The sequence below is a fragment of the Physella acuta genome, unplaced genomic scaffold, assembly GCF_028476545.2.
Source record: "Physella acuta isolate Inbredline_101_S28 unplaced genomic scaffold, ASM2847654v3 ptg000550l, whole genome shotgun sequence".
Taxonomy (NCBI): Eukaryota; Metazoa; Mollusca; class Gastropoda; family Physidae; genus Physella; species Physella acuta.
Window position 1 is genome coordinate 43,120 of NW_026732069.1, and position 24,552 is coordinate 67,671.

Sequence of the window (24,552 nt, forward strand, 5' to 3'; positions counted from 1 at the left end):
CTGTGTGGTAACTAAAAGATGTTATGTAACTCCAAGTTTTAAGTATTTACATATAAAAGTTTCTACGATTACTTCAACTACCCTAAGGAACAAATTTTTAACGAAATAGCTCTTTTATCAACTGATATTTCAAGTACAATAACTTATACAAGACTGGGTAATCTCCCTTGTTATTGATGCACTGAATGTACAAGTCACTTACGGGGACAGTTGCCTTGTACACGGGCTTCGTCTCCCAGTAGTCGTGTAGGTTTACTTGGACGTTCGCGCTTCCCTTGACCGGTTTACCATAGGCGTACCTTTAGGGTGTAAGAGATTACAAATATTCTATCACTTTTTAAAAACGACTTCCTCTTATGCTCACCTCATTTTAAGGGTAACTCGGTTAACGCTAAGTACCTCTAAAAAACTAAAGGAAAAATAACCACGTAAATAGTACTCCGGATACTTTCCTCTGCTTATTTAACGTTCATAATACTGAGGGGGGAGGGGGGAAGGGGAGTAAAATGAAAATAACATTGTTGATCTGACCTTGATTGAATCAAATGCACTCACTTCGCCTTAACAATAAACGTGATGTCGGCGTCGCTGGTCAAAACGTAAGGTGGCATGATGACCTCGACCTTGAACTTGGGTAGAACTGAAAATATTTTCTTTTTCTTTTATGAGTTATAAAAACGTAAATACAATGTTAAGGGGTCATCCATAAATGATGTCACGCTTTTTTGACGATTTTTACCTCCCCCCCTCCCCTCCGTCGTCACAAAAAGCCAGACCCCGCTCCCTAAAATGACGTCACACCTCAGCCTACAATCCCCCTCAAAATTGCAATTGAATTTTTTTTTAAACATCGATATTTTTTCTAAAATGTTGTCTGAACTCTGTCAAAATAGAGTATTTTAATCAATTCCTATTACAATTTATTAAAACAGTTTTCTAAAACGCGAAATAACGTCTAAAATTCCTTTTTTAAACATTGTTTTTTTTATAATGCAAAAGTTTGACGTCGCACCATCAGAACCCCCCCCCCCCCTCCCGCCTCATCACACACCGTCACAAAATTACGGACCCCCTCCCCCCTAAGAGTGTGACGTCATTTATGGACGACCCGCTAAGTCTTTCAACAGCTGATTTTAGTAGTAGCTGTACATTTTATACAGATAACATTATTTTTAAAAAGCCTATTGTCTTCATCTCAGCTTCTAGTCCTGCTAGGCTGATTAGATTTTTAAAAATATAGTATAAATATATTTCTTTCCTTTATAAATGAGATTTTATGATGTGGTGGACGAGACATGTTATAAAATAAGATACTACGACAGAAAAGAATGATGTGATAAGCATTTTAATTGCTATTATTCACGAGTTAAAAACCCTGGTTTGTGACTCAATGCCGGTCTAAACTTCAGCTTGTTCATGAAATATCAGACGCTTTAACTAACATAAAACATAAATATGTTACAGAACAATAGATGAAATAGTCGAACATAGAACAAAAAAAGTTGAGTTATAAAGGGATTTAACCAAAGCAACATGTGTTGAACGCGATAAAAATATATTTACCAAACTCAGCTACAGTGAACGACTTTTCTTCTTTCATTTTCTAAAAACAAAACAAAATAAAAAATCATGTATTTCGAGATTTAATATGATTATATATATTTGAATATTTAATTATACAAAGGTAAGTTAGCTCAAATATAATTTTCAGTAAACAGTAAACAGATATTGTATTGTTCACCAAACCAACTAAAACTAAAATCTTGGAGTATTTAGTGTTTATATAAAAGTGGAACGAAACTAAAGTGGTAAATATCTTACGCCAGCTTCCACAGAGATTTTCCATTCCCCAAGGACTGGCTGGGACGAGAGGGTCAGTTCCTGGGCGATGACCCCTTTCTCTGGACTGACCTTGACCCACTGTTTGATCTTAATTTTCTGCGCGTCCTATCTCAAGAAAAATAAAATTGAAAAAAAAAAAATGTGTAGTTACACTTCGATTAAAAATATTTTAAAAAGATTACTTTTACGTTGAACTGATTCGTTAGCCTGTCCCTAGATAAACTACTTACATAAATAGAAATGTCCATTGTTCTTTTGTAGGACTGTAGGTCGGAATACACACCAAACACCCTAAATTTCACTGGGAAGAATAGTTTTAGATACTTCAAAAAGTATGGTATGGTGCTGCTTACATGATATAAGGTGTAGCAATTCAAAAAATGCATTAAAACCCCGTTTTAATTACAGGTTTTTGAATAATTATTCACTAACAAGAAAAAAATAAATAAATGCTTTTTTAAAAATATAATAATACACTACTATCTATAAAATACCTTTATTAAAATTTAAGTAGCGACCCGCGATTTTATTTACAGTTATTTAAATAGAAGTGTATTATTATATATTTAAAGATAATCATTTATTTTCCCATTTTTAGTGCATACTTATTTATAAAAGCTTGTTATAAAAACGTTTTTATGCAGTTTTATGTCATTACTTTAGTATTTTTAACACAATAGAGTTTGATGACTAAAAACTATTGTATACCAAATCAACACGAAAGATGCGCTTGTAATAGCGCGGTAGATAAAACTTTATAATGAGACATTTTAATTAATCCATAAAGAATTAATTAGGCACCCTATTAACTCATATTATATCTCAGATTGCACTGTCTTCGAATCTTGACCAACGGGCCAAGATTGAAATGATCGAAGTATTACTTGGCATGTTCGATCCATGACAGACGACGGACATATAGATGAAGCCAGTTAAATTAATAGTGTCTACAAACCCCAATTCGCCATCGTATTATCATAAATAATGTTGACTCAAAGGTGATATATAGTAGTCTCACCGGGCTATAAAATGGTCTCGTATAAACGTCTACCTACCTCTATCACTAGGCTTAAAGATGGCCTTATATAAACGTTGACCTACCTCTATCACTAGGCTTAAAGATGGCCTTATATAAACGTCTACCTACCTGTATCACTAGGCTTAAAGATGGCCTTATATAAACGTCTACCTACCTGTATCACTAGGCTTAAAGATGGCCTTATCTAAACGTCTACCTACCTGTATCACTAGGCTTAAAGATGGCCTTATATAAACGTCTACCTACCTGTATCACTAGGCTTAAAGATGGCCTTATATAAACGTCTACCTACCTGTATCACTAGGCTTAAAGATGGCCTTATCTAAACGTCTACCTACCTGTATCACTAGGCTTAAAGATGGCCTTATATAAACGTCTACCTACCTGTATCACTAGGCTTAAAGATGACCTTATATAAACGTTGACCTACCTCTATCACTAGGCTTAAAGATGGCCTTATCTAAACGTCTACCTACCTGTATCACTAGGCTTAAAGATGGCCTTATATAAACGTCTACCTACCTGTATCAAGAGGCTTAAAGATGGCCTTATATAAACGTCTACCTACCTGTATCACTAGGCTTAAAGATGGCCTTATATAAACGTCTACCTACCTGTATCACTAGGCTTAAAGATGGCCTTATATAAACGTCTACCTACCTGTATCACTAGGCTTAAAGATGGCCTTATATAAACGTCTACCTACCTGTATCACTAGGCTTAAAGATGGCCTTATATAAACGTTGACCTACTCTATCACTAGGCTTAAAGATGGCCTTATCTAAACGTCTACCTACCTGTATCACTAGGCTTAAAGATGGCCTTATATAAACGTCTACCTACCTGTATCACTAGGCTTGAAGATGGCCTGATATAAACGTCGACCTACCTGTATCACTAGGCTTAAAGATGGCCTTATCTAAACGTCTACCTACCTGTATCACTTGGCTTAAAGATAGCCTTATATAAACGTCTACCTACCTGTATCACTTGGCTTAAAGATGGCCTTATCTAAACGTCTACCTGCCTGTATCACTTGGCTTAAAGATAGCCTTATATAAACGTCTACCTACCTGTATCACTAGGCTTAAAGATGGCCTTATATAAACGTCAACCTACCTGTATCACTAGGCTTAAAGATGGCCTTATGTAAACGTCTACCTACCTGTATCACTAAAGATGGCCTTATATAAACGTCGACCTACCTGTATCACTAGGCTTAAAGATGACCTTATATAAACGTTGACCTACCTCTATCACTAGGCTTAAAGATGACCTTATATAAACGTCTACCTACCTGTATCACTACGCTTAAAGATGGCCTTATATAAACGTCGACCTACCTGTATCACTAGGCTTAAAGATGGCCTTATATAAACGTCGACCTACCTGTATCACTAGGCTTAAAGATGGCCTTATATAAACGTCTACCTACCTGTATCACTAGTCTTAAAGATGGCCTTATATAAACGTCTACCTACCTGTATCACAAGGCTTAAAGATGGCCTTATATAAACGTCTACCTACCTGTATCACTAGTCTTAAAGATGGCCTTATATAAACGTCTACCTACCTGTATCACTAGGCTTAAAGATGGCCTTATATAAACGTCTACCTACCTGTATCACTAGTCTTAAAGATGGCCTTATATAAACGTCGACCTACCTGTATCACTAGACTTAAAGATGGCCTTATATAAACGTCTACCTACCTGTATCACTAGGCTTAAAGATGGCCTTATATAAACGTCTACCTACCTGTATCACTAGGCTTAAAGATGGCCTTATATAAACGTCTACCTACCTGTATCAAGAGGCTTAAAGATGGCCTTATATAAACGTCTACCTACCTGTATCACTAGGCTTAAAGATGGCCTTATATAAACGTCTACCTACCTGTATCACAAGGCTTAAAGATGGCCTTATATAAACGTCTACCTACCTCTATCACTAGGCTTAAAGATGGCCTTATATAAACGTTGACCTACCTCTATCACTAGGCTTAAAGATGGCCTTATATAAACGTCTACCTACCTGCATCACTAGGCTTAAAGATGGCCTTATATAAACGTTGACCTACCTCTATCACTTGGCTTAAAGATGGCCTTATATAAACGTCTACCTACCTGTATCACTAGGCTTAAAGATGGCCTTATATAAACGTCTACCTACCTGAATCACTAGGCTTAAAGATGGTCTTATATTAACGTCTACCTACCTGTATCACTAGTCTTAAAGATAGCCTTATATAAACGTCTACCTACCTGTATCACTAGGCTTAAAGATGGCCTTATATAAACGTCTACCTACCTGTATCACTAGGCTTAAAGATGGCCTTATGTAAACGTCTACCTACCTGTATCACTAAAGATGGCCTTATATAAACGTCTACCTACCTGTATCACTAGGCTTAAAGATGGCCTTATATAAACGTTGACCTACCTCTATCACTAGGCTTAAAGATGGCCTTATATAAACGTCTACCTACCTGTATCACTAGGCTTAAAGATGGCCTGATATAAACGTCTACCTACCTGTATCACTAGGCTTAAAGATGGCCTGATATAAACGTCTACCTACCTGTATCACTAGACTTAAAGATGGCCTTATATAAATGTCTACCTACCTGTATCACTAGGCTTAAAGATGGCCTTATATAAACGTCTACCTACCTGTATCACTAGGCTTAAAGATGGCCTTATATAAACGTCTACCTACCTGTATCACTAGGCTTAAAGCTGGCCTTATATAAACGTCTACCTACCTGTATCACTAGGCTTAAAGATGGCCTTATATAAACGTCTACCTACCTGTATCACTAGGCTTAAAGATATCCGATAGAAAAGTCTACCTACCTGTATCACTAGGCTTAAAGATGGCCTTATATAAACGTCTACCTACCTGTATCACTAGGCTTAAAGATATCCGATAGAAAAGTCTACCTACCTGTATCACTAGGCTTAAAGATGGCCTTATTCAGCTGTATAAACAACGAAGCCTCTTTGCTGTTGTAGCTGAGTCTCGTAGAGTTGTCAAATACCAAACCACCGCTGCCAACGACTTTGAACGTGTAGTCGCTGTTGGGCAGTCGAGGCGGAAGCTGGGTTAAGATGGAAGGTTTTTATAAATGAAATCAAAACTAAAAACTTGTTATATTATTTGATTAAATGTTTTTGTTAAGTCAGCTAGACCACCCTTTATCCTTTGGATAACTAGGAGTTAAGGGATCATTAAGAAATGATTTCACGTTTCTTTCATCCCCCTACTCTCTCGTCACTGTCACACATCGTCGCAAAAAGACAAACCGAAATATTTTAAAAAATGCACACTTTAACCTACATGTTTTTGTCTATTAAAATAATCGATTTCTTTTTTTTTAAATGTCTGCACTCCAATCTCATTGGAAATACAAACTTTGAAATAAAGGCATTGAAATAGAATCATTGATGTGGGTTGCGGTTTCTGCGTGGAAAATAAAATAAAAATGAACTATGACTGCGGTGGTATCGAACCCGTAACTTGACATGTTGAAAGGAAAACGTCTCGAACCATAGTCAAGTACGTGAAAGCTACTTGTTTTACTAAGTTTAATCATTACATAAAAACATGGCGAATTTTATTTTAAATTATACTATATCTTATTTTGAACATGCTTCATTGCTAAGAAACAATGTACGATTAAAGCCTGAAATAGTTTTGTGAAGATAATTAATAATTTATTGTTTTCATACTTTTTTTGTGTTATAGCCTAATCAATGCTGATTTGGCCTACTTTTTCTCCGACCCAAATAATCTTAGTTCTAGATTATAGTTTTTTTCAGTAAATAAATATATTATATTATCGGTTTAGAAGTACCGTCACGCGTATTTTATCGAAAAATTCTAATATTTATTTAAACCTAACTGAAATTTAAAAAAAAATGATATATTATTAAAGCCAATAAAAATTAGTTTTCTAGATCTCCATGAATGCATTTAAAAAAAAATCAAAGTATTTCTACTCGTGTTACATATTTTGTTTTATATATTAAACTTAAACAATATATTTTTTTCTAAATAAATGCGCATTACAAAACTTCACATTGCAAATGTTCTGATCTTTTGACTCTGAGAAATAACTAAATAAACAAACTTACAATTTTAGTGGTTTAGGTTTAGTAGTTACATTTTATGTTCCGAAAATAATATCAGAATAGAGCAAGCTTGAACATTAAGTGCTTAAAAAGAAACAGAGAGAAAAAGCAGAAATTTTAATAATTTAAAATTCGTAAAAAAAAATCAAATATAAATCTCACCTGCATCGTGATTGTACCCGGAGTACCTGTGAGAGAAAAACATATAATTTTAGTTTTAAAATGAGATTAAAATTTATTTCCTGTAAAAAAGCTGTTGGGGAAATGATTGGTCAAGTGATAGAGAGAGAGAGAGAGAGAGAGGGAGGGAGGGAGAGAGAGAGAGGGAGGGAGAGAGAGAGAGAGAGAGAGAGGGAGGGAGGGAGAGAGAGAGAGAGGGAGGGAGAGAGAGAGGGGGGGGGGGGGGAGGGAGAGAGAGAGAGAGGGAGAGAGAGAGAGAGAAATCGTTAACCAGAAATTTTCTGGCTGATTTCCGTTTTTACTTTTTCCAGTCCACACGTATCCAACCACGATCACTAAGAAATAAATCACGTGACGATGGGATGATGTAGTCGAGGGCTGGGTCACACAGCTGATATTACAAAATATTAAAACGAAAGTATGTGATATTTAGGTAATGACGCTGAAGGAAAAAGACTTCCTCAAGCCTACGTGAAAGAAACAGATGGGCTATATTTCATCCCAATGGTTGTTTGCTATCATTCTTGCACAGTTTATTAATCAGTCGAGTCAGTTGCAGCCAAATTTAAATTATATATATATATATATATATATATATATATATATATATATATATATATATATATATATATATATATATATATATATACATATATATATATATATATATATATATATATATATATATATATATATATATATATATATATATATATATATATATATATATATATATATATATATATATATATATATATATATATAAACCCACCTTATGTCCCACTCTCATCCCTTTTCGATACAGAAAAAAATAACTTTTCTTTTTTTTTAATCATTAAGAAAGAATTCCTTAACATTAGAAAATAAATGAAATATTTAAAAAACCGTTGTAAAAATAAGCTTTTAAAGTGTAGAGAAAAAATTAAACAATACATATGGTGCCTTTTGGTTAAATTATAAACTAGACTAATTTCACCATTGAAAAAAGAACCTCTTACACAACAGTGTGGTTGTTTGATGATCCCATTATATTGTCACATACATTCACTACCTAACCTTCCACTTGTAAATAATTTTGCCATCTCTAGAATTCATTCCAATATCTCATTTTAATGATAAATACATTTATAGCTCATAGTATTTTAAAGTTAAAAACATGGTTTTAAAAACCCATCGGCTTAATACGATTTGGTGCAAACAAAATGGAGCTGGTGTTAATAATGCATTTGCTTAGTCATGATCTAACCAAATTGATTTAACGATGAAAGATTTATGCCAAAAAGTAGATAATTTGTGCAAGAATAGTGAAAACTAAAAGTCATCGTTTGCAGATAGGCGGGGTTGGGTTGTCATGACGTGAACTAAAAATATAGCTGGTTGGTGGAATATCTTAACGGTCATTACCGAAAGGAATAGAAAGAAAATAGGACAATCAGTTAAGATTTTAGTTTTCTTTACAGATGCAATTTTATTTGTTCCTTTTTTATACACATTTAAGATACAGTATTTTATAATTTTAGATTAGATTGGTTGCCCATAAAATCTTGTACACAAATTAGAGACAAATGCTTTTATTAAAAAAAAAACATGTTTATTTAGAAGTTTTTAAAAAAATTATATTGTTTTAAATAAACTTTGAATGTGTGTTTTTGAGTAATGTAGCTCAAAAATATTTTAAGCTATTAATCCCGTCCACCATCTGCTGCGTATCTAGTGTTACATAATGGAAACACGGCCGAGTTTATAGATCTAGATATAAGAAGACAAGTAGTCTAAAAATAAAACTTAAAAAAACCCCCATTTTTTTCAAGTTTTCTACTTATGCAGATGTTATGACAATAACTCTTAAAATATTTAATTTAATTATTGACAGTTTTAGCTTAATGGCTTTTTCAATAGACGTTTTGTTTCATGTCAACAATTATGATATAGGTAATAAAGGTGACACAACAATACTGAAATAGGTGACACAACAATACTGAGATAGGTGACACAACAATACTGACATAGGTGACACAACAATACTGACATAGGAGACACAACAATACTGTGATAGGTTACTCAACAATACTGACAAAGGTAACACAATAATACTGACATAGGTGACACAAGAATACTGACATAGGTGACACAACAATACTGAAATAGGTGACACAACAATACTGACATAGGTGACACAACAATACTGACATAGGTGACACAACAATACTGAGATAGGCGACACAACAATACTGACATAGACGACACAACAATACTGACACAGGTGATACAACAATAATGACATAGGTGACACATCAATACTGACATAGGTGACACAAGAATACTGACATAGGTGACACAACAATACTGAAATAGGTGACACAACAATACTGAGATAGGCGACACAACAATACTGACATAGACGACACAACAATACTGACACAGGTGATACAACAATAATGACATAGGTGACACATCAATACTGACATAGGTGACACAACAATACTGACATAGGTGACACAAGAATACTGACATAGGTGACACAACAATAATGACACTGTTGTCCGCCAAAGGATCGTTCGCTCACCGGTTTTATAAACGTTTACTCCGCTTGCTACAGGAGTTATTCCCCTTAGAACTTGGGCGACGACCGTGACGTCACCGGTGGCCTTGAGAATGTTGACGCTGACGGTGAAGTTCATGTTGGCGTAAATCGTTGATGGGGCGATGACGACATACGTGCTGGAAAATACAACGATATATCCTCGTAATTATGAATGCTAAATATATGCTATCTAAAACAGAGGAATGCGTAATTTGTTTTGCAGGTCTAATTTACAAATGTTGTGGACCAATACGTCGCTATACATTGTTCGATGATCTTTTTGTCTAATTGTGAAAATAAATAGAATGTAGCCTTAAAGACAGGTAAATTGTTTTTCTAGATTTCTATTATTGATTTATTATTTATATTCAATTTTGGGAAAAAATTTCAAGCTTTAGTTTTTTTAAGGCAGATATGAAGGGGAAATTGACAAAAACACGATATTTATCCATGGCAATAATAATGAGGAATGATTCTCACCAACTTGTCAATTATTTTATCATTGTAAGTTTTCCATCTTAATAAGAGTATATAGCCACGCTTAGTCATTTTATTTTAATTCACCAAAACAGGTTTATTGAAACTGACGTTCGTGCACCATATATTTTGATCTCTAATGGGTAATAATCTATAAGTTTTCAACACAAGCACAAAACGCATACTAAAACATAAGCAATGACTTGTGACCTTCCGTTTAACTTTAAAACCCAACTTACTTCTGAGCACACATTGTTGTAGCAACCAGTGTCAGTAGAAGAAACAACCGCATCTTGTTGCACGAAAACAGAGCAAACAACAGGACTTTATATTATAAAGTTACACAGACATAAGTTTCTGATTATTTAAATAGAAAATTGAAATGAATCTTTCAGAATTTCGACATTGCGAAAAGGTGCCTCTCTTTCAGCTTTGATGCCGAATGAAACCGAAATTCCCGATTAAGCTAATGCGCATTAATTTGATGTGTGTAATGACGACATTAAAATACGAGCAACTAAACTAGAAGGCCAAAAAATAATAACGTAATTGATCTAGGCTTAAATCAATAAGGTTAAATATTCCAACGCTGCTTTTAAGGTTATCATGACGGTGAAATAGTATTATTAAATAGCTTTTTTTTAAAAAAAAAACAAGTTAATAAAAAGTATAGTGACAATTTAAGCGCAATTTCCTCAATGCGGACGTGTAGGGGGTGTTTAGTTGTCGCGCTCTCTAAAAAATTTTTGTGACCGAACGAAAGGATATTTTTGAAAACTTTCTTAGGCAATATTGTTCTAAATTATGGCAGGAATCGATTGGTAAATGTTTTAAGTCGCTAAGTGGTCTGATTGCCGAGATATGGTCCAAAAACGGCATTTTTTTTTCGAGTTTTTTTTTGCTTTTCCGGGAAATCCAGGTAGGATTTCCGGGAATTTTTTTGGCCCACTATCATCCTCGGAACTTGCTTAACATATTTGCTTTGGGACTAGTCCTCGATATTGCTTCGTTGAGGAGGTGATACGAATTAAACCTGCGAACACACATCCATCCATCCATCCAGAAATGACGAGTTAATAAACGCAATTCTCCAGAATGGAAATTACGCTAAAAACAATACTGTACCAAAAATCACAGTGACAGCAAGAATGTCGAAGCTTACTTTTCATTAGAGTTATGTAAAGAAATCCTACATGTCTTTAACGCATGATATTTCATTTATAACAAATATATGTAAAAGCTAGGTTACAGCGATTGTCTTAAAATATAATTAAAAAAACTACAATGCATAATAACTTATTTTTTAAGGTAATAACTAAATTGAAAATCAGATTCAATCCTTTAATTTCTCTGGAAAAAATAATGTTTCAGATGATATTACTTTTTACTCTTTGTTATGTGAAGAAACATGATCTCCAAAAGTTATCTAGTATTCTAGAACTCAAATTCATTAGAAGTAGTATATTAGGTCGCTTTTGGTTAGTATTTTTGGCGGAGCAGGGGAGGGTGAGGAACAATGACATATAGTAAAATACTCGGGAGCAGGATGCGCGGGTGGCGCAAAGACATAGAGCAAAATACTACGCCAGCTGCCGCAGCCTGGCGCATCGGGAGGGTAAGGGTGGGTGAGCAGGATGTGGGGGTGGCGCAAAAACATATAGTAAAATACTACGCCAACTGGGGTTGGCGGAGGTGGTGGGGAAGTAGGTCACCTTTTGGTGACCTTGTGACGTAATTAGTAACATTATGACGTAATTAGTTTGAATTTAATTAATTTGATTTTAATTAATTTTTGACCTAGTTACGTAATTTTAATGTGTTTTTTAATGAGTTTTAATGAGTTTTTTAAATTTTTAATCAATTTTTATTGACTAGTTACGTAATTTGATTATTTGTTTACTTTTTAATTAATTTTTTATTGACCTAGTTACGTAATTGGATTTTAATGAGTTTGAATTTAATTTTGTAATTTTAATTAATTTTTATTAACGAGTTACGTAATTTGATTATTTGTTTGATTTTAAATTGTTTACTTTGTTTGTTTACTTGTTGTTTATTTGTTTATATTGTGTAATTTTTATTCAATAGTTACGTAATGTGATTTTAATTATTTTTATTTTGTTTATTTTTAATTTTATTTTATTTTATAATTAGTTAAATTATTATTATTAACTAGTTACGTAATTTGATTTTAATTACTTTGTTTAATTTAATTACTTTGATATATTTCTTTTCTTTGTTGTTTAATTTGTTGGTTTGTTTGAATGTATGTATGTTTTAAATAAAAGACTAACACTAGCCGTGTACTTTGTGAATAACATCCATTAAAGATAACGATCAGCCACAGCTGTTACGTATCGACCCGCCCGCGAAGTTTTCTCACCGCTACCCGTTTTAATGGGAATGTATTGATCGCACCCACTGGGCCATCACAGCATGATGTCCCACCTAATTAAATTTTTGTTATGCTTCAGCGAGTTTCCCCCGAGCGGTTTGATAGGTCATGATGATTTATGTGGGTTCGCGAAGCGAACACTGCAGGGGTTATGGTAATTATCGCAAAGCCAGCGTTAAGTGTGGGAACACCTGTTACCACGTTAATCGATTTTTCCCCCGGTTGGGTCCCGTGCTTTTCACTAACAGTTATACGGACAGTATCATAGGTTTTTTTTGTTTTCACCTAGGCAATGTTTTGTTGTTGTTTGGTGTAGAGTTTATACCAGGGTCGGTGAAGTTTTCACCGAGGTTGGTTTTGAACTCGGACCATGCATGTTTAGGAATTGCTGATGTCGACTACAAACATCCATTAGAGACACCTGTTACTCGCTAATGGCACCCGACACGTATCGATCCACATGCGATCCTTTGTTCTTGTCAACCACCATACAAGGGACAAGTTAATATTGATCGAACCCACTGACCATCAGTATGATGGTCCACCTATGTGTAATTTTTATTAACGAGTTACGTAATTTGATTTTAATTTTTAAATTTTTAAATTTTAAATTTTATTTTATAATTAGTTTAATTATTATTAACGAGTTACGTAATTCGATTTTAATTTTTTTAAATTTTTAAATTTTTTAAATTATTATTTTTAAATTTTATTTTTAATTGTTGTTTACTTGTTGTTTAATTTAATTACTTTGTATAATTTATTTGTTTGAAATTCATTTTAATTAGTTTGCTTTTAATTTCTTTGTTGTACGCCGTTTAAAATAAAAGACTAACACTAGCGTGTAATAGAAAGTGTCATTGTGTATAACATCCATTTAACCACAGCTGTTACTTATTAGTGACAGCTTGTACTTATCGATCCGCCCGTGATCCTCCCAGGCGCTCCCCGTGGTTGCTTAATAGCGGGCTCACTGAAGCGATCACAACAGGTAATTAAGCGAAGCCATTAAGTCCCTCTCCGCGTTAAGTGTGGCGACAGCTGGTGCTGTAATTAGTCACGGCTCTCGGCTTTTTTCATTAGCCTACAGCTGTACATGAACTATGTTCACATATCGTACGCCCGGTCATTCTTTGATCAAATTAAAAAATTTTGTTTCCACATGTCCTGCGAACCGTCCCTTGCTATGTATGAAAGATTAATGGTTGTAACTATTCGCTTATAGCGAGGGTCAGCGAAAACAAAAATATATTTAAGGGTCGGAATTTTCTTTCAACCACCGTTAAGTTAGGTTTTGAGACGAAACGAAGTCTCGGTAGGTTCGTGTTTTTTAATGGGCGACAGGGCGACTTGGTGCGTTGGTACGTAGGTATGCGTGGGTAGACATGTTTTTACAAGTCTGGAAAAGTAATTAAGTTTTTTATGACCGTTCCGATTTTTTCTTTTGATCTGACCACCATTTGACCACACTGAGCCAGATAAATTTAACAATTGTCGCAGCGGGGTTTATTTTAAGTGCACCCCGTGCACGCTTGTTTACATTTTAAAAGACGTCTCGCGTGTCTTCCCCTTACGGCTTCCCTAATAGAGAAACGAGAGGAAAGACAACTGTTCTAAAATTAGAACAGCCTTGTCTACAGACACGAGTATCGTCCCTTGTGAAAAAATTCGCGTCAGAATCCTTAACTAAACAGTCAATTTCTTTAAAATGTTAAAAAATAATTTAGGAAGACAAGGGTTAACAAAATATATATCTTAGTCTTGCAGCAGCTTACCTTCCCATGTTCACTTTAGTATTACAGTTTTCATCAAACTTCTTTTTGAGTTGAACTTCGTTAATTTTTAAGAAAGTTTACTTATACATAATACATTACGTCTAAGGACAATTTTTTATTTTTACCACTCAATGTATTTTCTTTTTCTATATCTTACATTGTCATCTTAATTTTTGATCACCTTAGGTGGTGGTAAGGTGGTAAGGTGGTGGTAAGGTGGTGGTAAGGTGGTGGTAAATTTGCTTAAGATTATAAACTTCAAGTTTTAAAAATCAACAACGTTATAGTACGTCGTGTCAAATGACACACCGTTAAAATGTCTACATTTAAATTTCACCAAAATAATGATGTATAAACTAAATATGATATGACGTTAGCATACATATCATTCAATCTAATCATTCTAAAGTACAAATCAATAATTTTTATTTATTAAGGGGCTGGGTGAGTTATTTTTATCACTATTCGCCCTTCCCCTTCCCTTTGTCCGCAACCCCTTTCCCCTTCGCCCATCCCTAACCTCAATACCAACCGTACCACTATCCATTCTATTCCATTAAAGAGACAAAGGATTTATGACAATCCTAAAGACAAATATTTATTCAACTAATATCACAACCCCCTAGAAACCACTCCAACAGACTGGGATACATAACTTGTAGACACCACTCCACGTTGAATATCTCTTGCACCCTACCTACATCGACAACTTTGTCCGCCGCCCTCGCCCCCGTCCCTAAACAACCGATAGATAAACACACCGTACCACTACCCACACTATTCCCTTGGACAGACAAAGGACAAAGTAACAGACAAACATTTATCCCCCTTCGTTTACTGTCACAAGTGACAACGTTCCCATCCAACTCCAAAACATCCATGGCCGAATTTCGAAACCTGTCTTGTTGAAAACAAAGACCGTCCCACTCTAGTGTAAACTCTACCCCGACCAACTCCGAAACAGGGATGGTCCACGTTTTAAATCTACCTTAGTGAAAACAAAAGCCTTCCCACTCTAGACTCGGCCCCTAACACTTCCAAAACATACCTGTACTAACTTTGAAACCACCCTCGGTGAAAACTTCACCGACACTAGTATGGACTCTACACCTACCGATTCCAAAACATGAATGTTCCGAGTTCAAAACCAACCTTCACCGACACTAGTATGAACTCGGCTACCAACAATTCCCAAACATACATGTACCAACTTTCCAACCTGCCTCAGTGCTAACAAAATTCCCCGACCCTAGTATGAACTCGACTGCCAACAATTCCTAAACATCCCTGTACCAACTTTGTAACCTGCCTCGGTGAAAACTTCACCGACCTTAGTTTAACTCTCCCTAGCAATTCCAATGATGCATGTACGAACTTTGTAACTTGCCTCGGTGAAAACACCCCCGTCCCTAGTATGAACTCGGTTACCAACAATTTCAAAACATGCATGTTCCGAGTTCAAAACCAACCTTCACCGACACTAGTTTAAACTCTGCCCCATCAATTCCTAAACATGTATGTACCAACTTTGTAACCTACCTCGGTGAAAATCCCCCGACCCTAGTATGGACTCTACACCTACCGATTTCAAAACATGTATGTTCCGAGTTCAAAACCAACCTTCACCGACACTAGTATGAACTCGGCTACCAACAATTCCTAAACATGCATGTACCAACTTTGTAACCTGCCTCGGTGAAATCTTCACCGACCCTAGTATGGACTCTAGACCTAACGATTCCAAAACATGCATGTTCCGAGTTCAAAACCAACCTTCACTGACACTAGTACGAACTCTAGACCTACCGATTCCAAAACATACATGTTCCGAGTTCAAAACCAACCTTCACCGACACTAGTATGAACACGACCCCTAACAATTCCAAGGATGCATGTACCAACATTACAACCTGCCTCAGTATTAGCAAAACTCCCCGACCCTAGTATGAACTCGACTGCCAACAATTCCTAAACATACATGTACCAACTTTGTAACCTGCCTCGGTGAAATCTTCACCGACCCTAGTATGGACTCTTTACCTGTCAATTCTAAAACATGGATGTACCAACTTCGAAACATCCGTCTGTATTAACAAAACTTCCCCGACCCTACTATAGACTCGACCCCTAACAATTCCAAAATATGCATGGTCTAGCTTCGAACCCTTGCCTCGGTGAAAACGTCACCGACTCGTGTATAAAATCTGTTCCAACCAACTCCAAACTTCCCTGGGCGCCCGAATAAAAATAACTCACCCAGCCCCTTAATAAATAAAAATTATTGATTTGTACTTTAGAATGATTAGATTGAATGATATGTATGCTAACGTCATATCATATTTAGTTTATACATCATTATTTTGGTGAAATTTAAATGTAGACATTTTAACGGTGTGTCATTTGACACGACGTACTATAACGTTGTTGATTTTTAAAACTTGAAGTTTATAATCTTAAGCAAATTTACCACCACCTTACCACCACCTTACCACCACCTTACCACCTTACCACCACCTAAGGTGATCAAAAATTAAGATGACAATGTAAGATATAGAAAAAGAAAATACATTGAGTGGTAAAAATAAAAAATTGTCCTTAGACGTAATGTATTATGTATAAGTAAACTTTCTTAAAAATTAACGAAGTTCAACTCAAAAAGAAGTTTGATGAAAACTGTAATACTAAAGTGAACATGGGAAGGTAAGCTGCTGCAAGACTAAGATATATATTTTGTTAACCCTTGTCTTCCTAAATTATTTTTTAACATTTTAAAGAAATTGACTGTTTAGTTAAGGATTCTGACGCGAATTTTTTCACAAGGGACGATACTCGTGTCTGTAGACAAGGCTGTTCTAATTTTAGAACAGTTGTCTTTCCTCTCGTTTCTCTATTAGGGAAGCCGTAAGGGGAAGACACGCGAGACGTCTTTTAAAATGTAAACAAGCGTGCACGGGGTGCACTTAAAATAAACCCCGCTGCGACAATTGTTAAATTTATCTGGCTCAGTGTGGTCAAATGGTGGTCAGATCAAAAGAAAAAATCGGAACGGTCATAAAAAACTTAATTACTTTTCCAGACTTGTAAAAACATGTCTACCCACGCATACCTACGTACCAACGCACCAAGTCGCCCTGTCGCCCATTAAAAAACACGAACCTACCGAGACTTCGTTTCGTCTCAAAACCTAACTTAACGGTGGTTGAAAGAAAATTCCGACCCTTAAATATATTTTTGTTTTCGCTGACCCTCGCTATAAGCGAATAGTTACAACCATTAATCTTTCATACATAGCAAGGGACGGTTCGCAGGACATGTGGAAACAAAATTTTTTAATTTGATCAAAGAATGACCGGGCGTACGATATGTGAACATAGTTCATGTACAGCTGTAGGCTAATGAAAAAAGCCGAGAGCCGTGACTAATTACAGCACCAGCTGTCGCCACACTTAACGCGGAGAGGGACTTAATGGCTTCGCTTAATTACCTGTTGTGATCGCTTCAGTGAGCCCGCTATTAAGCAACCACGGGGAGCGCCTGGGAGGATCACGGGCGGATCGATAAGTACAAGCTGTCACTAATAAGTAACAGCTGTGGTTAAATGGATGTTATACACAATGACACTTTCTATTACACGCTAGTGTTAGTCTTTTATTTTAAACGGCGTACAACAAAGAAATTAAAAGCAAACTAATTAAAATGAATTTCAAACAAATAAATTATACAAAGTAATTAAATTAAACAACAAGTAAACAACAATTAAAAATAAAATTTAAAAATAATAATTTAAAAAATTTAAAAATTTAAAAAAATTAAAATCGAATTACGTAACTCGTTAATAATAATTAAACTAATTATAAAATAAAATTTAAAATTTAAAAATTTAAAAATTAAAATCAAATTACGTAACTCGTTAATAAAAATTACACATAGGTGGACCATCATACTGATGGTCAGTGGGTTCGATCAATATTAACTTGTCCCTTGTATGGTGGTTGACAAGAACAAAGGATCGCATGTGGATCGATACGTGTCGGGTGCCATTAGCGAGTAACAGGTGTCTCTAATGGATGTTTGTAGTCGACATCAGCAATTCCTAAACATGCATGGTCCGAGTTCAAAACCAACCTCGGTGAAAACTTCACCGACCCTGGTATAAACTCTACACCAAACAACAACAAAACATTGCCTAGGTGAAAACAAAAAAACCTATGATACTGTCCGTATAACTGTTAGTGAAAAGCACGGGACCCAACCGGGGGAAAAATCGATTAACGTGGTAACAGGTGTTCCCACACTTAACGCTGGCTTTGCGATAATTACCATAACCCCTGCAGTGTTCGCTTCGCGAACCCACATAAATCATCATGACCTATCAAACCGCTCGGGGGAAACTCGCTGAAGCATAACAAAAATTTAATTAGGTGGGACATCATGCTGTGATGGCCCAGTGGGTGCGATCAATACATTCCCATTAAAACGGGTAGCGGTGAGAAAACTTCGCGGGCGGGTCGATACGTAACAGCTGTGGCTGATCGTTATCTTTAATGGATGTTATTCACAAAGTACACGGCTAGTGTTAGTCTTTTATTTAAAACATACATACATTCAAACAAACCAACAAATTAAACAACAAAGAAAAGAAATATATCAAAGTAATTAAATTAAACAAAGTAATTAAAATCAAATTACGTAACTAGTTAATAATAATAATTTAACTAATTATAAAATAAAATAAAATTAAAGATAAACAAAATAAAAATAATTAAAATCACATTACGTAACTATTGAATAAAAATTACACAATATAAACAAATAAACAACAAGTAAACAAACAAAGTAAACAATTTAAAATCAAACAAATAATCAAATTACGTAACTCGTTAATAAAAATTAATTAAAATTACAAAATTAAATTCAAACTCATTAAAATCCAATTACGTAACTAGGTCAATAAAAAATTAATTAAAAAGTAAACAAATAATCAAATTACGTAACTAGTCAATAAAAATTGATTAAAAATTTAAAAAACTCATTAAAACTCATTAAAAAACACATTAAAATTACGTAACTAGGTCAAAAATTAATTAAAATCAAATTAATTAAATTCAAACTAATTACGTCATAATGTTACTAATTACGTCACAAGGTCACCAAAAGGTGACCTACTTCCCCACCACCTCCGCCAACCCCAGTTGGCGTAGTATTTTACTATATGTCTTTGCGCCACCCCCACATCCTGCTCACCCACCCTTACCCTCCCGATGCGCCAGGCTGCGGCAGCTGGCGTAGTATTTTGCTCTATGTCTTTGCGCCACCCGCGCATCCTGCTCCCGAGTATTTTACTATATGTCATTGTTCCTCACCCTCCCCTGCTCCGCCAAAAATACTAACCAAAAGCGACCTAATATACTACTATTAGAATTTATTTCACGTGTTTCAAATTCAGATAATATAAATGAATTTCAAGATTCCTCTCCCTCAAAAAATAAAAAAAAAATACCGAGTAAGCAAGTTTGGATTGAAAATTAAACAATACAAGCTAGTGTAAATGAACAACTTTAAAAATTTAAGCAAAACAAGAATGTAGAAAATTTTCTGCGTCTGAAATATTTGTCTGGAACATGTTCCTTTCTTTCTAATATTCAATGCTGTACTCATTCAATGCTATACTCGTGTGCAAAATAACACATTTAGTAGGGAACATGTTCATTTCTTTCTTCTATGCTATAACCCAAAATGTGCTAATACGAAATCGTTTTTAAATTTAAATTCAAAGCAAAAAATAGGACACAAGATTTATTTGTTAAAAAGGCAAATTTTTTTTTAATGTTTCAAAGCAATGTTTACAGGTTTCAAAGCTTATACCATTGAATGAAGTTAGACATTTAAAAGCTCAAATAAAATCTATCTACAAGTTATAAATTAGTAAAAGAATTGTATAGATGTAATACAATACGAGCAAAACTAGATTTGAAAGCTTCATTTTATTTGCTATAAGATGGCATTTGCTATAAGAAATGTATAATATCAAACATTATTTCTGAACACCACGACAGGAAAGCTTTGCATACATCCCATGCTTTCTGTAACATCTGTAATTAAACAAAAATGTTATTATTATCAGCACAAAAATCATCTATTTTATGTTTAAAGCTATAATATCAATATGTATCAATTATCGATTATTAAATTCGAGGATCAAAAACGTTTTACAATATATTCAAATTTTTTTACACCCACACACATAACACAACGTCACCTGAAAATTTCCGGTGACTTGGTCGCAGTTTTCGCATTCCGGGCAGACGTCACAGATGGTGGAATCTTTCAGAAGGTTTGATTGGTAGAACACTGTCACCTGGTTGCCTGTAGTATATAAAACAATTACTCTATTTAATAGAGAGAACTTTAAAAATTAAAACACTGAATTTCTAACCAAAAAAAAAATCTGTTTTCGTTTACTTTAATCGTACTTTAGTTTGACAGTTACCAGTGGCGTAGCTACAGTAAAGCTAGCGTGAGCAAGGCATAGGGCCCAAGGCAAATAGGGGCCCTTTTCCCTCTTTAAAATTTTGAAACTTTTACTTTGGAATTTTAATATTTGTATTATGAAAACAATGTTAAAAAGAAAACGGAAATCCAGTTTGTTTTATACTGTAGAAGTAATTTTAAAAAAATCCAAAAAGGCCCCCAGACCTTTGTAACTGGGGAGGGGTGGTGGTTGTATAAGGCCATCGTTATTAACATTATAGGCATTGTCGGGCAAGTCTTTGAGAGAATTAGCCTATAAATAAACTTGAACATTGACTCTTTTGCGAGACTGGCATCGGCAATCGTAAATTTATACGCATCGCTAAAAACTCTCTACCCCACAGCCACAAACCTGCATCCCCTCCCTCTCAACTCTCTGTCCTCACCTAATTTCCATCCAACAATGATAACGATTGAGCCAATTTTTAAAAATGAAAGCCGTGGACAGTGTTTTCACAACAAGCTAAGTCGAAAATATGTCAATGTTTTTCTAGTTTTAACCTTATTCACAATTTGTTTCTTAATCTAATTCATCCCTAATCAATATGCCGCTACTTAAGGCTTTTTTTTTGTCTGTCTACTTGTCCTATATGCATTAATACCAAAATGATCCAATCGCCAAGAAATATTGAGAAGTAATTTTGAATAATTCAGAAAAACCTCTACTGACCGTGAAATTTCCTACCACAACCCCACACACGAGGAGCAGGAGCCGTAAAGAAACTCTGACTCCTGCAAAGTTTTCTGCCATTAAATATTTTTTAGCGCAATTTCCATTCTGGAGAATTGCGTTTATTAACCCGTCATTTCTGGATGTATGAATGTATGAATGTATGAATGAATGAATGTGTGTCCGCAGCTTTAAGTCGTATCTCCTCCTCAACGAAGCAATATCGAGGACTAGTTCCAAAGCAATTATGTTAAGAAGGTTTCGAGGATGAACATAGGCCTAAAAAATTCCGGGTTTCTTTCATGGATTTCCCGGAAAAGCCAAAAAACCTCGACAAAAATGCAGTTTTTGGCCCATATCTCGGCAATCAGACCACTTAGCGACTTGAAACATTTACCAATCGATTTCTGCCATAATTTAGAACAATATTGCCGAAGAAAGTTTTCAAAAATATCCTTTCGTTCGGTCACAATTTTTTTTTTAATTAATTAAAATTTGGACCGAATTAGTAGGCATGTTTATCCAACCACACCACACGCGTCATCACGTTCAATAGCAGCGCCATCACGTTCAGTAGCTAGGCGCGCAATGTTTTTTAGTCATGTAACTCTATTGTAAATAAAACATGTAAAATACTGAAAAAAAATTAATAAAAAACGTTTTAATAACTAACCAATGGTTTTACTAACCCTGCTCTTGATTTACGCTACGACAGAGCTATTTTTAGATAACATAAGGAAATTGCGCTTAAATGTCACTAGACTTTTTAATTAACTTGTTTCGTTCGTAGAGCGGCCCCTTGACAGTAAGGTGGTTCGGTTTGCCACCCAGAGTTTCCCAGCGGCTTTCTTAGCACCTGGGGTCAGTTGATTGGGTGTCCTGCACAATGGGTCAGGGTTACTGCTTAATTCAACGGCCAACACTGCACAGGTGCATCAGCCGGCGCCCCGGGCTACCCCCGTGAGCAATACGGCGCATTCAATTGTTTTTAATAAGCGCCGTGCCCTAGGGATACGGAGGGCTACTACAATCAATGGCTAAAGAAAGTAAGGGGTGTCCTCCAGCCGCCTTGGCAGTAGTATGCAGTTGGGCGCCCCCAAGTCTCTTCATAATGATGATGTTATGAAACAAGTTGTAGATATGCCCTTTGGGTCAGTAACTGCGTCATCCTAAGTATCGATCATAAAGAAGCAGCTCAAATGGACTTCAAGGAACATATTAATCACTTTTTTTAGGGGTCGGCGTGGTCGAGTCGGTAAAGCTCACGGTTGCTAAACCGAAAAGTCTCGAGTTCGAACCCTCGGGCAGACAAGGCTCGTTAGCTGGGGACAGCCACTCTTCTAGGAGAGACAACTCCAAAATGTTATGAAACAAGTTGTAGATATGCCCTTTGGGTCAGTAACTGCGTCATCCTAAGTATCGATCATAAAGAAGCAGCTCAAATGGACTTCAAGGAACATATTAATCACTTTTTTTAGGGGTCGGCGTGGTCGAGTCGGTAAAGCTCACGGTTGCTAAACCGAAAAGTCTCGAGTTCGAACCCTCGGGCAGACAAGGCTCGTTAGCTGGGGACAGCCACTCTTCTAGGAGAGACAACTCCAAAATTAAACAACTACTGCCTTGTAGATTGTTCTTGGTTGGACAAAGGCTATGGAAGCAAATCCAAACAGAAAAGCAGGCTGAAATCGGAGTCAATGGCCTCAATGGCGCATAACCAGTTGACACGTAACGCTTAATTGTGTTGGAGGTGTGGTCGAGTCGGCAAAAAGCTCTTGGTTGATAAATTCGAACAAAGTCTCGAATTCAAACCCACTGGCAGATAAATCTCGATCCACTTTAACACTAATAATTAAGAACGAAGAAGAAGAAGAAGAACTTTGCAAACGTATAAGAAAGAAAAAAAACAACTAATGTCTTTAAATCATGATCAACTTTGTAAAATGTGTATTTGGTTAGTGGCGTAACAAAGTTCGATAACACCTGGTGCGTTTAGTGAGTGTCACCCCCACCCCATTTAACAATTTTGCATTTCCGTTGGAGTGTTACACCCTCTCCTTAATATTTTATTGTTTTAATTGAATAAAACATAGTTTAAAGAGTAAATTTTACGAGTTTTCGTCATGGTGTCACGCCTAAACTGTGAGGCCCCCGTGAAGCTACTGTGTTAGGTTACTTAAAGGTTAAAGGCTTACAGTTAATTTTTTTCTCATACAACTGATATAAAAATCAAAGGTATTTTACGCTACGGGTACTACATAATTATACCGTAAAAATACACAACTATGGATGTATAAAATACACAATTTACAGATCAAGGTAGGGGCCCAATAATAATTTTTGCATAGGGGCCCAAAAATCCTAGTTACACTACTGACTGGTACTTATCTTTATATTATAATTGCTTATGTAAATCAACACAAAATATAATTTAAAACCAACATAAAATATAATTTACAATCAAAATAGAATATAATTTAAAATCACATAAAATATAATTTAAAATAAACTTAAAATTGAACTATTGCTTTAAGTTGTAACTAGCATAATTTAAAAAAAAAATCTTTTTTTGTTTGAAGTTTTTTTTTAATTAAAATTTAATTTGCAATAGCATTTATTTCCATCACGGATGATGGTGAAAATTGATTATATAAACTGTTCAATGAATGTTTAGTGGATAAACCAAGCAATGTTAGTGTAAAACCTGTGACCTACGTGGCTCATAGTAGTCATAGACCCTGACGGCAGCTGGCTGGGACTTGGCAACAAAATCAACTCGTCTGACTCTAAGGTTTAAACACACGGGCGTCGTGCCGATCTGGGAGGTAGAGACACATTCAGAGCATAAATGGTACAGACACAAGACACTTCTTTCTTTCCTCAAAAAGTTAAGTAAAACATAATTTCTGTTATGAGTTAAATAACACCAT

General features: G+C 35.4%; 2 protein-coding genes across 2 annotated transcripts in view; both read right to left on the minus strand.

Moving 5' to 3' along the window:
• LOC131946289 (CD109 antigen) overlaps positions 1–10,630 on the minus strand; it is a 32,420-nt gene extending 21,790 nt beyond the window's left edge. Inside the window, exons 1-9 of the mRNA XM_059306982.1 lie at positions 10,494–10,630; positions 9,760–9,914; positions 7,176–7,201; positions 5,827–5,980; positions 2,073–2,143; positions 1,822–1,947; positions 1,564–1,603; positions 556–640; positions 203–299 (exon numbers count right to left, since the gene is read on the minus strand). Coding sequence (XP_059162965.1) covers positions 203–299; positions 556–640; positions 1,564–1,603; positions 1,822–1,947; positions 2,073–2,143; positions 5,827–5,980; positions 7,176–7,201; positions 9,760–9,914; positions 10,494–10,546 — 807 coding nt within the window. The 5' untranslated portion in view covers positions 10,547–10,630. The remainder of the gene's footprint in view (positions 1–202; positions 300–555; positions 641–1,563; positions 1,604–1,821; positions 1,948–2,072; positions 2,144–5,826; positions 5,981–7,175; positions 7,202–9,759; positions 9,915–10,493) is intronic.
• A 9,657-nt stretch (positions 10,631–20,287) lies between these two features.
• Positions 20,288–24,552, minus strand: part of LOC131946290 (CD109 antigen) — a 28,786-nt gene continuing 24,521 nt past the window's right edge. Inside the window, exons 36-38 of the mRNA XM_059306983.1 lie at positions 24,338–24,440; positions 20,684–20,790; positions 20,288–20,516 (exon numbers count right to left, since the gene is read on the minus strand). Of these exons, the coding sequence (XP_059162966.1) occupies positions 20,433–20,516; positions 20,684–20,790; positions 24,338–24,440 (294 nt within the window). The 3' untranslated portion in view covers positions 20,288–20,432. The remainder of the gene's footprint in view (positions 20,517–20,683; positions 20,791–24,337; positions 24,441–24,552) is intronic.